The sequence below is a fragment of the Capronia epimyces genome, assembly GCF_000585565.1.
Source record: "Capronia epimyces CBS 606.96 chromosome Unknown aczIQ-supercont1.1, whole genome shotgun sequence".
Lineage (NCBI taxonomy): Eukaryota > Fungi > Ascomycota > Eurotiomycetes > Chaetothyriales > Herpotrichiellaceae > Capronia > Capronia epimyces.
The window spans coordinates 2,255,674-2,270,251 of record NW_006912904.1 but is presented as its reverse complement, the minus strand read 5'-3'; the positions used below and the strand labels follow the sequence as shown (position 1 = coordinate 2,270,251).

The following is a 14,578-nucleotide window of genomic DNA, read 5'->3' as shown; positions in this document are numbered from 1 at the left end:
TATTTGACCACGGGCAGCTCCGCCCGTTGAGAACGTCTTCCTTCTGTCAAGTCTATGAACCATGGGTCCTTCTCTGAGAGGTCATACCTCGATGACCTCGATGGCTCGTCCTCAAACCCGAGATACCAATCGCCCGATCACTAGAGAACAAGTCGACAACACAATCGTCCCCAGCCGGACATCGTCTCTTCATTCACGCATCACCCAACCTCTACCGTCGAGTCTGGCAAAGACAAACAACAGACCCACACCGAAAACTTTGACGCATGCGTACATGGTATGTGGTGTTGGAAGGGAACCGTCGCAATGGGTCAAGGCACCACCTCCATCGCATGGGAAAATCCAACATATGAAAGGCGCGGTTGGCCAGTTCTGGCTTCCGGAGATACTGGGGAGCAGTCCTCGACTAGAGAGCGACAACGAGATTGCACGAGCGCTGCACAGCGCCATGAGGGTATGTACATGCTGGATTCTGGTTGTTTCAACGCACTCACTGATCGTCTTGCAGGCTTGCTTTCCCCATGATGTCGAAATCTGCACTGGTCGAAGCCAGCCGCACTGTGTCCACCACGCCTTTGTTCTCCAACAGGATTCCCAACATACCTTGTACGGCATTGCCCTGCGAGTCTGGTCCCGAGCAGACGAGAAGCGTGCCGAGACCATTCGTGAGCTTCGCCGCAAGACCGAACCCGATTATAGAGATACTGCCGATGAGACTTACTGGATCCCCTACTGCTTGAGTTTCCTTTCGAGGTATCCTCTATACAATCTTCTCGGCGACTACCTTCGCGGAATGTGGATTCATTGGAACAAGGCCACCAACCTTTTCCACGCCGAAGAGGTCTCCCGGATTCTCAGTTTCCCTGCACCCAGGCTCAACGATCTGGTCCGCATCGACATGAAGGATTACGCCCTCTGCTATCAGTTTCCCTCGTCGCCTACTGGTTTCCAGAATTTTGCCATGTGGCCCCTATTCACCTGCCTGAGCATCCCCAATATCGTCGGGCTCCTGGAGGCGGCCGTTTCACCCACTCGACGGATCATCCTTACAAGTCATCACCCGGCAATGCTTACCATCGCAGCCGAGACCGTCAGATTCTGTGTCCGAGTCTACGAGTGGAGCGGGCTCTACGTTCCAGTGGTTCACGCACGAAATGCCAGTGAGATGGTCCAGGAGCCAGGCCCATACATTCTAGGCATCACGACCGAGTGCCGATCACTGTTCCAACCGCCCAAGGATGCCTTGTTGGTCGACTTGGACCGAAATCTCGTCATCACGGATCACCCCCCCAATATCTTGACAGCCGGCCAGCGCACCAAGATGATCAATCGCCTCATTCAAGCCTTGAACTCCGATGTGGAGATCAGTGGTGTTCCACAACATCTCAAGTCGGCTTATGGTGGCGGCAAGCTCATTCCCGCAGGGCAGATTATTGTGCTCCGTGGCGAGGTTGAGAGCGTACAAGATCCGTCTTGGTGGAACCAAGATGCCGTCATGGCGGTCATGGACCATGTGTGCGAGAAACTCGGACGCAACACCGGTATGAAGGCGTGGTTTGGTGGGTCGATGAAGAAACCCTTGATGACCAAGATTTCCATGAGGCACATGAACGAGATTGTCCGCGAACGCAACCAGTATTCGCGGGACGCTCTGGAGGCGTGGCAAGACTTTATCAACCTCAAGGGCCGGATGGATACTGAACTTGCCAAAGTTGCCAAGCGCAACAACTACCTCGAACAAGAAGTTGAAACTTGGAAGTTGCAATTCCAGAAGTTCCAGGCCTTTGTTGAATCGCTCAACAAAGAACTGGCCGAACTTCGGGTCAAGATCGAATCCCACAAACGCGAGAACCGCCGCCTCACTGGACTTATTGATCAACAGAAGGATGATGCTGCTCGTCTTGCCCTCCGACTGGCCGGTACTGAGAGACAGCGGGACAATGCCCTCGAGGCTCTGGTCCTGCAGCAAGGCATCGCCGAGGATCTCGAGAAAGAACGGTCCCGCAATCGGAAAGAAATTGCCGCCTTGCAGCATACCAACCAAGCCCTGCAGAGACAGCGGGATGAGGCCCAGCGTGTGGTCCTCCACCTGCGGTCACTCATTACTGGGCAAACTCACCATATGGAACACATTGTCCGGTCGATCGGGTCAGCTTCGGAGCTGGCCGAATACATCCACGAAGGTTACGACGAGGATGAGCTCGATGGCGAAGAGCAAGATGAGGACCTGGAAGATGGTGAGCGAAGTCGACACGTGAGCAGTCGAGCTGGCAAGCGTGCATCCCGCGTGGGATCGGTTGACGGGCAAGATGTCACGCCTTCGATGGAGAACAAACTGCTTGCCAGCAGCAAGAGAGCCAGCAAGCGTTATTCTGATCTCAGCATGTCGGATGTGGCTGATCGACATCTTCGTGACAAGACGGATGCCATTGCCGACATCATCCGCAACATTAGCGAACAATGTGCCGCTGCCGTGGAAGGGCTCCAGCTCGCCAACGAAGCAGCCGAAGTGGATGATGAAGAGGCGGGGGAGCTTGATGAGGCCGCCGGGGCATCCCCTTCGACCAACCACACCCGAGAGGACAGTGGGAATTTGTCCCCTCTCGATCCTTTCAGCACCGACTCTCGCACCGGGACAGGCCATTTGACGCCGCAAAGTGACCGCAGTTCGATCCCACCCACGCCAGATCTGGTGCACCAGCGATCTAGCACCGCCTTGAGCATGGCCAGTACGGCGCCCACCAACTACACCGCTCGGGAATCATTAAACCACAACACCCGGGCTGATCGGACCAAGATCGTGGAAGTTGAGGACGAGGAAGCGGAGCAGGCTCATGCTTCGGCCCAGGTCAGCGGTAGTGCGAGTGTCAAAGGGGAGCCTGTCCATGAGACGATGAAGCAGCCTACCGTTCGAGAAGCGGTCATCGGACGCGTCACAGAAGTCTAAGGGGATGTGGCACTCCCTGTCATGATTCCAGGATGGGCCCAGGGTGAATGTGGTTTTTATTTGCATGGAGCACTGGAGTGATATTTGGAGGCATGACGGTTGAATCTTTTGCCTGAAAGTTACTGCTTGATTTGGCCGATGTCTGGAAAGCGGCCTGGGAAGTTCTTTTTAATTCAACTAGCAGCTTTTGGCTAGCATTTGCATATGATACACTTTTTGCTCTCAATGTTGGGGTCTGGGGTGCGGCCCATTCGTACATAGTCGGATGATGGCCTGAGTTGGGGAGGAGCGGCCGAAATCTCTGGTGTTCTAGCACCGTAACAAATACAGAGCATCGCAATTACCCACTGCGTATACTTGTAGCTGTGTGATCGGATGTAGCCGCTTATCCGATCTGGGAGGGGAGAGGCACCAGAGGGAGTCCTCAGACCCTCCTGCTGTCACCGAGGTTTTACCGCTGGGTCTGTTATTCTCGTTCTTGTTCCCAGCTCGAAGCCACCTCAGTCGAGCGGCACAAATAGGACGTCCTTGGAGCACTCGTTCTCTAGGTCGCAACATCGGTCGTGTCCTGCACATCATGGCCAGCGATGAAGTCGAGGGCACGTCGCCGTTACCCCATGCGGACGAGCACATCACCTTGATCGGGCTGGGAGCGATCGGCGTCTCATTTCTGGCGCTGCACCTGACCTACAGCTCTGCCACGGTGTCGGTCTATGATCCGCGGCCAGACCTCGAGGAGCACATCCAGGCCGTGCTGCCACTGTATCTACCGAGCTCGGTGGATGTGGCGAGCTTGATCTCAGTTGGACGGCTGAATCTATGTGCCAGTCTCGAGGAGGCGTGCCTGGCCGCCACGATCGTGCAGGAACAAGGGCCGGAGAATGTTGGCTTCAAGCAGAAGACGTGGTCGGAGGTCATCCGCTACGTGGCGCCCACGTGCCATCTGTGGTCGTCGACGTCGGGGATTCCTGCTAGCAAACAGCTCGAGCACCTGTCCACCACTGACGACAAACACCTCGAATACCCGCCCACCACCGACGACATACAGGCTTCGTCGGCGCGCCAGAGACTACTCATCGTGCATCCATTCAATCCTCCACACATCATGCCCCTGCTGGAACTGGTCCCGTCGCCGCACACCACGCCGGCCGAAGTCAGCTTTGCAAAGTCCTACTTCACTGCCCTCCGGTCGGGCCACAGGCCCATCACCATCCACCGGGAGAGTGCAGGGTTTGTGGCCAACCGGCTGAGCTTCATCCTCTTCCGGGAGGCGTGCCATCTGGTCAACGAGGGCGTGGCGTCGGCGGAAGAGATTGACGAAGTGGTCCGCGCCAGTCTGGGTCCGCGGTGGGCAATGGCGGGGCCGTTCAAGATGTATGGTTTCGGTGGAGGCAACAAGGGCCTTCGAGGGTTCTTGGACAATATCGGCGAGTCCATTGGTGAGGTGTGGAGGGACGCAGGCACCATCACGATGGACGACGACGCATGGAAGGACAAAGTGGTGGAGCAGACGACACAGGCCTATGGGCTGCCGAGTGCGGAGGATATACGGGTGCGGGATGGTGGGCTGAGGGCCGTGGTCAAGGCGCAGGAGGAACAAGAGAGGGTTGCGAGGCATGGAGGTGGCCAGGGCGGACAGTAGTAGTCTAAGATGGTGTCGTGGCACGGTTGCTGGGGGAGAACGGTGACGGCGAGGCTATGATCACTCAAGCATGATTACGACACTGCCTCCAGCTTTTCCAAAGCTGAGGGTGAGGCTGGTGGTAGAGGGTCGACTGTGTACAGAGTATCCGTACGGAGTATGTATAAGGTACGTATAGACAGCCTTGTAAAGCCCGAGTGCTCGGTCCCGAGATTTCCTAACCCTAACCCTAACCCTAAGTCCTCTGAACTAGCCATCAACCGCCGGCTCAGGATTGGCCAATGACAGATCCGTCTGGCCGCCTGGGTCTCGGAGAGCTCATCCGGAGGGCGCTTCCAGCCAATGAGAGCGGGCCGGGGCCGGCAATTCATCTCCTCCGCGAACAGTCGATCGACATCATCGCCGCGTGATGTCATGATGAAAGCATTTCAAGACAGGGGACAGCGGGCCAGCAGAGGCGGCGACAGGCACTGACAGGGACAGGATGAAGTCAGTCGTTCTGCTCATATAAGGTATCTTCCTAAAGTCCTGTTCTTCCTCGTCCCTCTTCCCAATTCCCTCCTCCCATTACTCAGCATCAACAGTCTTCTCGACACCGACACCGACACCAACACCAACACCGCCACATCCCAACCTACAAGCCAACCCTATATCCTGATCAATCCAACCTGCCGCTCTCATGGCGCTCTCCCAAGCAGCCGCCCTCGTCGAGAAGATCATCGGCCATGGAGGCGAGGCCGCCACCGAGCAGAATCTCTCGAATCCAGCCAACGATCCGGCCAAGTATGCTGACCCGTCGGGCGAGAAGATGAAGGCTCTCGTGTGGAACGGCAAGAACTCGGTCAAGGTGATCGAGACGTTCAAACCGGCCAAGATTGAGCCGACCGACGTGATTGTCAAAGTGACCGGCTCGACCGTTTGTGGCTCCGACCTGCACCTGTATCACGGCTCCATCGTCGAACTGCAGAAGGGCGACATCCTGGGCCACGAGTTCTGCGGCGTGGTCGAGAGCGTGGGGCCGAGCATCAGCAAAGTCCGGCCCGGCGACCGGGTGGTGTGCAGCTTCCAGATCGCCTGTGGCAACTGCATGTACTGCAATCGCAAGCTCAGCAGCCAGTGCGAAAAGACCAACGACAACACCATCGAGAACATCATGTACGGCGGCCGCACCGCCGGCATGCTGGGCTACTCGCACTTCACCGGTGGCTTTGCCGGCGGCCAGGCCGAGTATGTGCGAGTGGCTTTTGGCGACGTCAACCTGCTCAAGCTGCCGGACGACGTGCCGGACGAGAAGGGTCTGTACCTGTCCGATGTGCTGGCCACGTCGTGGAACGCCGTCGTCGACACGGGCGTGAAGGACGGTGACGTGGTGGCGATTTGGGGCGCGGGACCCATTGGCCAGATGTGCGCCGACATGGCCTTCATTAACGGCGCCAAACGCGTCATCCTGATCGACGGCGGCCCCGGCGCATGGCGACTCGACTATGTCAAGTCGAAACTGCCCCAGCTCGAAACCATCAACTTCACCGACCTGCCCAAGGGCGAGAGCGTCACGTCGACCCTGAAAAAGATGGAGCATGGCGGCCCGGACGTGGCGATCGAGTGTGTAGCCGGCGAATATGCCAAAGGCTGGGCCCATTACTTTGAGCTGATGCTGGGCGCCGAGACGGACACGTCGGAGATTGTCAACGAGATGATCACCTCGGTCAAGAACTTTGGCCGCTGTGGGATCACGGGCGTCTACGCCGGCTTCACCAACCACTTTAACATTGGGTCGCTCATGGAACGCGGCATTCGGCTGATCGGCAATGGCCAGGCCCCTGTCCATCTCTACTGGGAAGATTTGCTCAAGAAGATCCAAGATGGAACCCTCGATCCTCTGCGTATGGTCAGCCACCGGGTGCTGCTGGACGAGTTGGAGGAGGTTTACCATCGCTACGATGCCCGCGAAAATGGAATGCAGAAGGTCTTTGTGCAGACCAAGTTCAGCGGTCCGCCGTCACCGGGTACGCCGCAATTGACCAAGTATGGAACGGCCGAGTAGGTTCTAGGGTGGGTTTAGGTTGAGGTTGAGGTTCTAGGTCCTAGCTTCTACCGGGGGAATTGGTCAAAGATGGGCCAGAAAAGGCGGGTGAATGGGTGTACTGTAACTACTAGGTCTTGGTAGATCCAGGGAGTCATGAGGGTGGCTGTGACTGACTTCGGAAATGGCAATGGCAGTGGCTCTGGCAATGTCTGTGACTGATTGCGGAAATGGCAATGGCAATGGCTCTGGCAATGGCGGTAGCTCCTCGGAGCAGTTGGAGTTGGGGTTTATGGGTTCCAGTATGTGACTGACCCTAGACATTCCATTCCATTCAGCAAAACGATGAAACGCGATGAACCTTCCGACTGAGGATCCTTGTTACTGTCACTGTCACTGTCATTCTGGAGAAGTGCCATTGCAATCGCAGTAGCCGCACAAAGGCACGAGAATCGAATTGAATTTCCCTTCCCCGTTCGAGGGCCTGATTTCGGATCAATGGTCGTCATCACTGGCCCAGCTTGAATGCAGACAGGCCAGTCTCAATTTCTCGATCATTGCATCTGAGACCTCGAAGTTGGTGTCGGTGTCTGAAACTTGATCATTGAATATCAGTCAATCTAGTTCCGCCATTGAATACCAATCAATCTATTGCAGCCATTGAATGCGAATCCGTCTCCCAGCCGTCAATTTTCGATCTTGCTCGAGCAGCGAATGAACCTGCCTACCATTGAAACAGCAGTACACATCACAGTCTTCCCATTGCACTATATTGCATAAGGGGACAGCGACCTACCTACCATCTTGGGTGTGGGTGTCAGTGATGCCCATTCCGTTCCATTCCATCCCATTCCATTCACCAAGGTGGGTTTGAGCGTGAGTGCGTGTGAGCGTGGGCCTGAGTCAGGATCAGGGTCAGGGTTAGGGTCAGGGTCAGGGTTGTTTCTTTACTGTTCTCCCGTCCTGCCAGGGTTGTTGTTTCTTCTTTACTGCTCTTCTTGCCCGTCAGCGTTGGTAATGGTGATACAAGTGATACTAGTGATGCTGGTGCTGTTTCTTCTTTACTGTTCCCCCCGTCCAGCCAGGGTTTCTTCTTTACTGTCTCCCCGTCCCGTCAGGGCTGTTTCTGCTTTACTGTTCTCCCGTCCCCCCAGCCCAGGTAATAGTGATGCCGGTGATGCTGGCGCTGTTACGTGCTGCGTTAGTAATGGTGGTGGTGATACTAGTGATGCCGGTGCTGTTACGTGCTGTGCTGCATTGGTTTCAAGGGACAGTTGTCGTCATGGTACGGTAAAGTACAGTACAGTATATATATCCCCCTCTCTCCCCCAAATCCCAATCTAGGATTTCTTCTTTCTATATGTGTATGTGCGTGTGTGATTCTGAAGAAGCTGCTGGATTCGGAATCTTCATGTCTCTTGTGCTGTTCTTCTGGTCTATCCTACTCCTATTCCCATCTCTTTCTGTTCTGTCCTCCTTCTGTCCTCCTTCTATCTCTGGACAGTGGACAGTGGACAGGACTTCAGCGCTCCCTCTCCAACTCACTCACTACTCCCTCCCTCCCTGTGCCTGTGCCTGTGTCTGTGCCTAAGCCTGTGACCCTCTTTCTCTGTTCTGCCCTCTTCCTATCTCTGTCTCTTTCTCATCCTATCCTATTTCCTCCCTGTCTGTCCGTGGACGAATATCTATATCAGGTCAAAGTCTTTGGTCCATGAACAACTGAACTACAACCCATCCTTTAGTATCCCAGGCTGGAAGTCCACCAGCAACGATCTCGACCTCGGCGAGCTTCATCTACCTTCGCCAACAGGGCAAGGGGCGTCGAGATGATCATCAGTCTTGTCGAGATGGCCACTGTTCTCCCAATGTCTTGATGTCTTGATGTCTTGATATCCCTCTCCGACCGGGTCCTGGTCTCTCTCTCCATCGAATCGAATGCGGCGGATTCGGATTCGGATTCTGTTTTTGTCAGATAACATGACGCCCAGACCAGAAGAACGAAGACACTGTACCGCTCCAACACCCTGGCATGGCGGCCCGGACGAATACCACTGCCACGACATATGCTGGAAGCTGTTCAAGGCAATCAATATGGCATTCCTATGGGGAAGTAGCATTCCTTCGTATCCTTTTGGAACTCGCTAACTCCTTCAGCGCTGAGGCTAGACGCCAGACTCCGGAACGCACAGGCTGATGCCAAGGCACTCCTCCGTGAGGCCCGAAGTCGTGACGAGACAACCCTAAAGCCAAAATAGGCATTTATGCACCAGTCACGCCTACACAGACACATAGTCAGACATATACAGTCAGTCCAACAGTCAGTCCAACAGTCAGTCTCATGGTCAGACCAACAATCAGACACACACACTCACGCGGACGTACAACAGCATATTGAGTCCGATCGACTCAATGAGCTCCTTGGCAAATTCAATCAATAGTGAGTGAACATCCGATTGTGTAGATATTGCTAACAGCATGCGCATACGTTTTGCAGTCTTGACAGTTTGCAATCCCAAGCTCGTTGGCCAGCAAAGCCTGAGCCTGAGCCCCTGCCTCTTCGGTCTTCAGGAACCAGACTACCAGCAAAGCCTAAGCACTGCCCCTTCGGTCTTCAGGAAAAAGACTCTGCCCATCGAGCTTTGTTGCAGATGAGTTCGCTCACTCGCGCGATCGCCCCAGGTTCTTTTGGGGAAGATGGTTTGCCACTTCGGTCCTCGGGGACGCGGTTATCCATCGAGCTTTGCTGCCGATGTATTCGCTCATTGGCGAGATCGCCACAGATCCTCTCTGGAGAAAATGGTTTGTGGTATGCGTGTGGCATGCTTTTCTTGCTCACCAAACCCAGGTGCTCTGACATGCGTATGGCATGCTTTTCTGTTGCTCACCAATACAGGTGCTCTGACATGCGAAATGGAGGGCGGAAAGTGTCAGTACTGCATTGAGCAAGCACATAAATGCGAATCGGTAGGTTGCTTCCACCATGCTGTTAGCTTGCTCTGCTGTTGCTGACCAGTTCCAAGAGACAGACTCAGACACATACTCAGACACCCGTATATATACATACGCGTACGCATACGGACAGAATGTAACTATTCAGGTTCTCTCGCCATACTTCTGATCATCCCGTTGTCCAGCAAGGTACTTCAGACCCAATCGATGGAGTTTCTACATCTAGTCGAAGAAAAGACCTCACACCATCGCACGTAACGCGGAGAAGGCCAACGTCACCAACGTGAGATGCCGTGGCAGACATCACCATCGAGGCCGAGGTCCGTCACGCCATTCAGCACGTCGTCCAGGATCTCCAGGCCGACCCGGTCACGGAATTCGACGCGGTGTTTATCTCCTAGACGCTGTCTATGACCCCAGCCGAGGCACATCTTCCACTCCTGCGCTCAATGCGGAACTTATTTCAGACCAAATTGCTGGAGTGTCTTATCACAGCAATGGACATGACAGATGATGCGAACCCCGCGAAACACATGAAGGTACACCATGACGATCAACGGCCCATGGAATCGCTTTCGCTCCGGTCTCAACCATGTCTCCAGCAACAAGCATGATGACACCAAGTAATCTTGGCCACGAACGCAGCTGAGGACATGGCCGTGCTATCTACCTGCCGCAAATTCTTCTGCAGATGAGCCTCGATTTCCTCGAGTTCAGTGCCTTTACTTCTAGCCAACATGGCAGGTGGAGATAGTGGCAAGCATTACAGATCCATCCGAGACTATCTCCTCTTCCTTCTTATTTCTTCTTCTCCCTCCATCACCATCACTGCTGTCTCGCTGACGGCGGTCCACTCAAATGGTGGATTGTGATGAGTTGGATGGGCATGGCACATCTTTGTGGCAAAGGAAAGACTACAAGCACCATCACCATCACTGTCTGTCACCTACGGTCCACTCAAATGGTGGATTAGGATGGATAGCATGGCACATCTGTGGGAAAGGAAAGACTACAAGCACCATCGTGGGATGGAATGGAATGTTTTGAGGAGGTATCTATCTGCCTTCATCCGCCACGTCTTTGTGGGATCACGATTCACCGGGCCGCGTGCGAGGCCGTTGCTAAGAAGGCCGCCTACAGGGACGACTACACTGACCTCTTCAGACCCACACTGATCCTCGCACCGCCCAACCTAATCAGTGTCTGGCTGAATGAATTGCGTGGATTATGGACCTCTCCCCGCGGGAAACCCGCCCTCAACATCCGCTTTTTTTACGGCAGCAGCCGTGACGTCGATCTGAGCGAGAGGATCTCACTTCCTTCCTCCGCCACATCTGTGGGAAAGACTACAAGCACCACGATGGAATGGAGTGTTGGTAAGGCAACTCAGTTACCTTCTTCCGCGGATTTCTGCACTTTCATCTTCATTTCTACGCCCGACTGGTCCTCCACCTCAATTTGCGCAGTTTTCAACAAACATCAACAAAAATGGAGACATGAAAGGACTTGTACCCTCGCTTCGGACAGCCGGACGCGGTGTGGAGCCGTGACGGAAGGTGCGCCGAGCGCTCCTCTTCCCATTCTTGTCATTACATAGATTCCTCTTTGCTTGATACACACTACACAGAATGAGAGGAATGATTATTTTGACCCCAGCGGTACCTCCGGTTTTGGATATACGAAGAACTGAAAGCCAATTGTGGCTCTGCGGTTCAGGATCTGATCCAGGCATGCCGGGTACTCGGTACAAAAGAACATACGCATCTTGGTATGATCTCCCATCGCTATTGGCTGGCGATCAGCATTCTAACAGATTCCAGAAGCTAGACTCCGCAAGATGGCATTCGGTATAGACTCATTGTTATCCAACTCTGCCAAACGAGTCACAGGCATGTTTAGTGCATTGGGTGTCAACCATGTCTTGAAAGGCAAGGAGGCGTCGAATAACCTGGGGCTTTGCACTTGTACGCAGTGCGCACGCAAACAGAAGTAATGGCACAAGCCGTAAGTTGACTCAAAAATCTTCCCCCTGGCCTGAACCTGAGCACCTCTTCTTTCATCCGCCGCATTTGGCTGCCATAATGGACCATCTGGCAAGAAGGCTGTCCTGGTTGCTTGTGGCAGCACATTGGAGCATGGTTTCTTTGGGACCACAAGGTCAAATACTTGATGAAGGGGTTTGCGAGCGCCATTCTTGGATGTAAATCAATGAACCTGGAGAAAGTGTGGCAAGTGCTTGATCAACGAGTCTTCGCTCGTTCTTTTCGAACCCCTACTTGCAGATACTTACCATTTTTCGAACCAGCGCCCATTTCCCGGGAGAAAACCAAAACACAATGTTGGTTATCCTTCCGTGGAGTCATCTGTGATGAGGGCCACAAACTTGGAGAGTTCAATTCAACGAACACTGAATCGAGATTTCAAACATGTCGAACCAAGAATGCCGTTGCAGTCAAGAAACTGTACATGTCCAAGAAATGGATCGTCACCGCCACCCCGATGATTAATCGAGTCCCGGCCTCCTCGGATATCTCAATCTCTTCCGGAACCCCAGTGGAAATCGGACCTCTTGAGATTAAACAAGTTCGTGCTACCGGACGACCCTAAAGTCGTGTTCCAAGAGTCGACCACGCAAACCTTCAAGCACTCCGCACTCCAGTGCCGAGCCAAGTACCAGTACTGGCCGCTGTATCTGTTTGACACCGAACTGTTCGCGTCGCTACTTAACAAGGGTCTCCTTGGGGGTGGATCCCTCGCACAAGACACAAGAGACAAGAAACGAAGTCAATCTCAGTAGCGCAACTAAATGCCCGACGGGGCGAGCATTCAGCGGAGATCAGTTTCCAATTGAATGGCTTCTACCCTGATTACGCGGAGAAAGTGTCAGCAGCCAACAAAGCGTGCCGGGAAAAGAATCGTGACGAGCTAAATGCGACGGAACGAGAAGTCCGCGCAGCAAAGAAAGTCACCAACGCCGCCAATAGCGCTGGAGGTCAAGGGTCACTTGATGGCTTCTTGCATTCGAGCCAAGACAGCACTGGCAGGAAACAGATTCAGACTCTGGAGGCTCCCACATCGCACAGAGAGGCACTCACAGACAAGACTGCAAAGGACAATCGTCTACGAAATGCTCGGTGGAGACAGGCACCAGATGGCCATGACCACACAGAGAAGTACTCGGAATGGAAGAGGAATGACAAGGCAAAGTGGGCCACGAGAAGGGCTCTATAGAGTCAAGCGCAATGTGTCTAGGCACTTCCTGTGGGGGATGCAGCACAAAACGCACTTCCACATCGCTGACCGGATCGAGGCAGACAATGCGATCAGCTCAGAAGCCAAAATAGACGAGGATCTGGGTGACATCCTTCCAGAAGTCCGAGGGGGTCGATGGATTCGAGACCCTCTTGGTGGGCTCTAGGGCTGTCCGGGGCACGAGGCACTGGACCCGGCCGACAATGACCTCCATTTTTGCATGTGTCTCACCGATCCTAGCTTCAGCATTGTCTTTGAAGCCTCAAAGAGAAGGAATATGTTAAAACAACGGACTGAGTTAGTCCAATATATGGAAGTCCACATGAGGGAAGCTCGAAGGATAGTCCGCCAGGCTAGCAAGGAGATGACACCACGATCTCAGAGACAAGACCTCAAGCATACATTCAGCAAAGCCAGTAGGTGCTGTTCGTCACTCCTCGTAACCCGCTAACTACTGCTGTCCAGATCCGCGGAGCTCAGAGGACGAGGCGTATCTTGTGCAGTGCAAGGGTACAGCCAACTCCGAACGTGAGTGGAATCCTTCGTGTTCGTTCATAACTGACCCAGGCAGCCTGCACTGACGGAAAATGGACCAAGGATATGGATGAACTCCTGCAGGCTTACATCCAGTTGGCTACCTCGCGCCGCATTCCTTCTCTGGTTGCTGGAGGTGTTGACTCCGTCAGTACCCCCACTGTCCGAGTGGGTTGAGGAACTGATGACCTTTACCTTTTCCCCTGACCTCTCGATCATGATGCTTACGATTACTGCGATCCCGCTCCGCGCTCCGCCATCATTGATTTCCACCCAGATCGTGGCATCTACACCGCATGACACTCTTTCAGACATGGATACCAATGCCACTGGTCTTAAAGATTGCAAGATGTTCGAGGTTCGAGGTTCTCTCCTCTTTGCTACTATCAAAGTGGAAGGGCAAAAACTCGTTGCCAAACATCGAAGGGCAAAACTCGTTGCCAACCATCGCATGGGAACAGCATTGATGTGGTTGTTGTGGGTCCAAATTACCTAAACCGCAAATACACTCATTTGATGTCTGATGTGTATACACGATTGTTCATTGCTATTTGCAACGCGGGCAAGCCAAGACCAAACGTCAAACATCAAACATACTTTCCAATTTGGCATAAAAGAGGATTAGGATCCAGCCCGAGCTCATTGCAGAATTTCAGCAAATGGACAAGAAAGTGCAGCATATGCTGTACAGCATCGGGATTCAGCACCAGATGGACTCGTTCACGATCATGACACAACTCTACAAACGTCAACTCAAGCAACTTGACGATCAACTTGCAATTACAAACTTAACAACTTGATGCGCAATTCAACGTCTTTCTCGTGCTGCTGGAATGGGCAGAATGGCTGTCTATGTCGACTGGCTGTTTCCAAACTCCGCCAAAAAGGGAGCTGGCACATTCAGTGCCCTCGGCGTTGACCATATGATAAAGGGCAAGGAAACCTGCACGCGGTTCGCACGCAGACTGAGGTCTTCGCCCAAGCAGCAAGCTCGTTTTGTTTTGCTGCCATGAATGCTGGCAAGGATGGGGGTGCTCGTTTTTCTCGAGCCTACGACCGATCTTTTTGCTGTGTTGAGCAATGCTGGCGGGTGCTCGTTTTTCTCGAGCCTGGCATGTTCTTTCCCTGTTAACCGCCTGCGGTAGAATGGCATTGTTCTTGTTCAACGACATGGACCGAGGACGAAAACTGTGTCAATCTCGCCACGCCTCGCATGAGCTTTTTGGATCTC

At 53.7% G+C, this 14,578-nt stretch overlaps 4 protein-coding genes across 4 annotated transcripts; all 4 read left to right on the top strand.

Annotated features, from left to right (window-relative positions):
• Positions 1–61: 61 nt before the first annotated feature.
• On the top strand, positions 62–2,947 carry A1O3_00836 (uncharacterized protein; the record flags this gene model as incomplete). Its single annotated transcript, XM_007730986.1, has 2 exons — positions 62–454; positions 509–2,947. The coding sequence occupies 2 exons, from the start codon at positions 62–64 to the stop codon at positions 2,945–2,947; spliced, it is 2,832 nt and encodes a 943-aa protein (XP_007729176.1).
• A 577-nt stretch (positions 2,948–3,524) lies between these two features.
• On the top strand, positions 3,525–4,589 carry A1O3_00835 (uncharacterized protein; the record flags this gene model as incomplete). Its single annotated transcript, XM_007730985.1, has 1 exon — positions 3,525–4,589. The coding sequence occupies one exon, from the start codon at positions 3,525–3,527 to the stop codon at positions 4,587–4,589; it is 1,065 nt and encodes a 354-aa protein (XP_007729175.1).
• A 679-nt stretch (positions 4,590–5,268) lies between these two features.
• Positions 5,269–6,633, top strand: A1O3_00834 (oxidoreductase; the record flags this gene model as incomplete). Its single annotated transcript, XM_007730984.1, has 1 exon — positions 5,269–6,633. One exon carries the CDS (start codon positions 5,269–5,271, stop codon positions 6,631–6,633), a length of 1,365 nt encoding a protein of 454 aa, XP_007729174.1.
• Positions 6,634–10,298: 3,665 nt separating this feature from the next.
• On the top strand, positions 10,299–13,843 carry A1O3_00833 (uncharacterized protein; the record flags this gene model as incomplete). Its single annotated transcript, XM_007730983.1, has 9 exons — positions 10,299–10,422; positions 11,382–11,525; positions 11,867–12,144; positions 12,206–12,344; positions 12,392–12,767; positions 12,814–12,934; positions 12,980–13,229; positions 13,279–13,341; positions 13,500–13,843. 9 exons carry the CDS (start codon positions 10,299–10,301, stop codon positions 13,841–13,843), a joined length of 1,839 nt encoding a protein of 612 aa, XP_007729173.1.
• Positions 13,844–14,578: the final 735 nt, after the last annotated feature.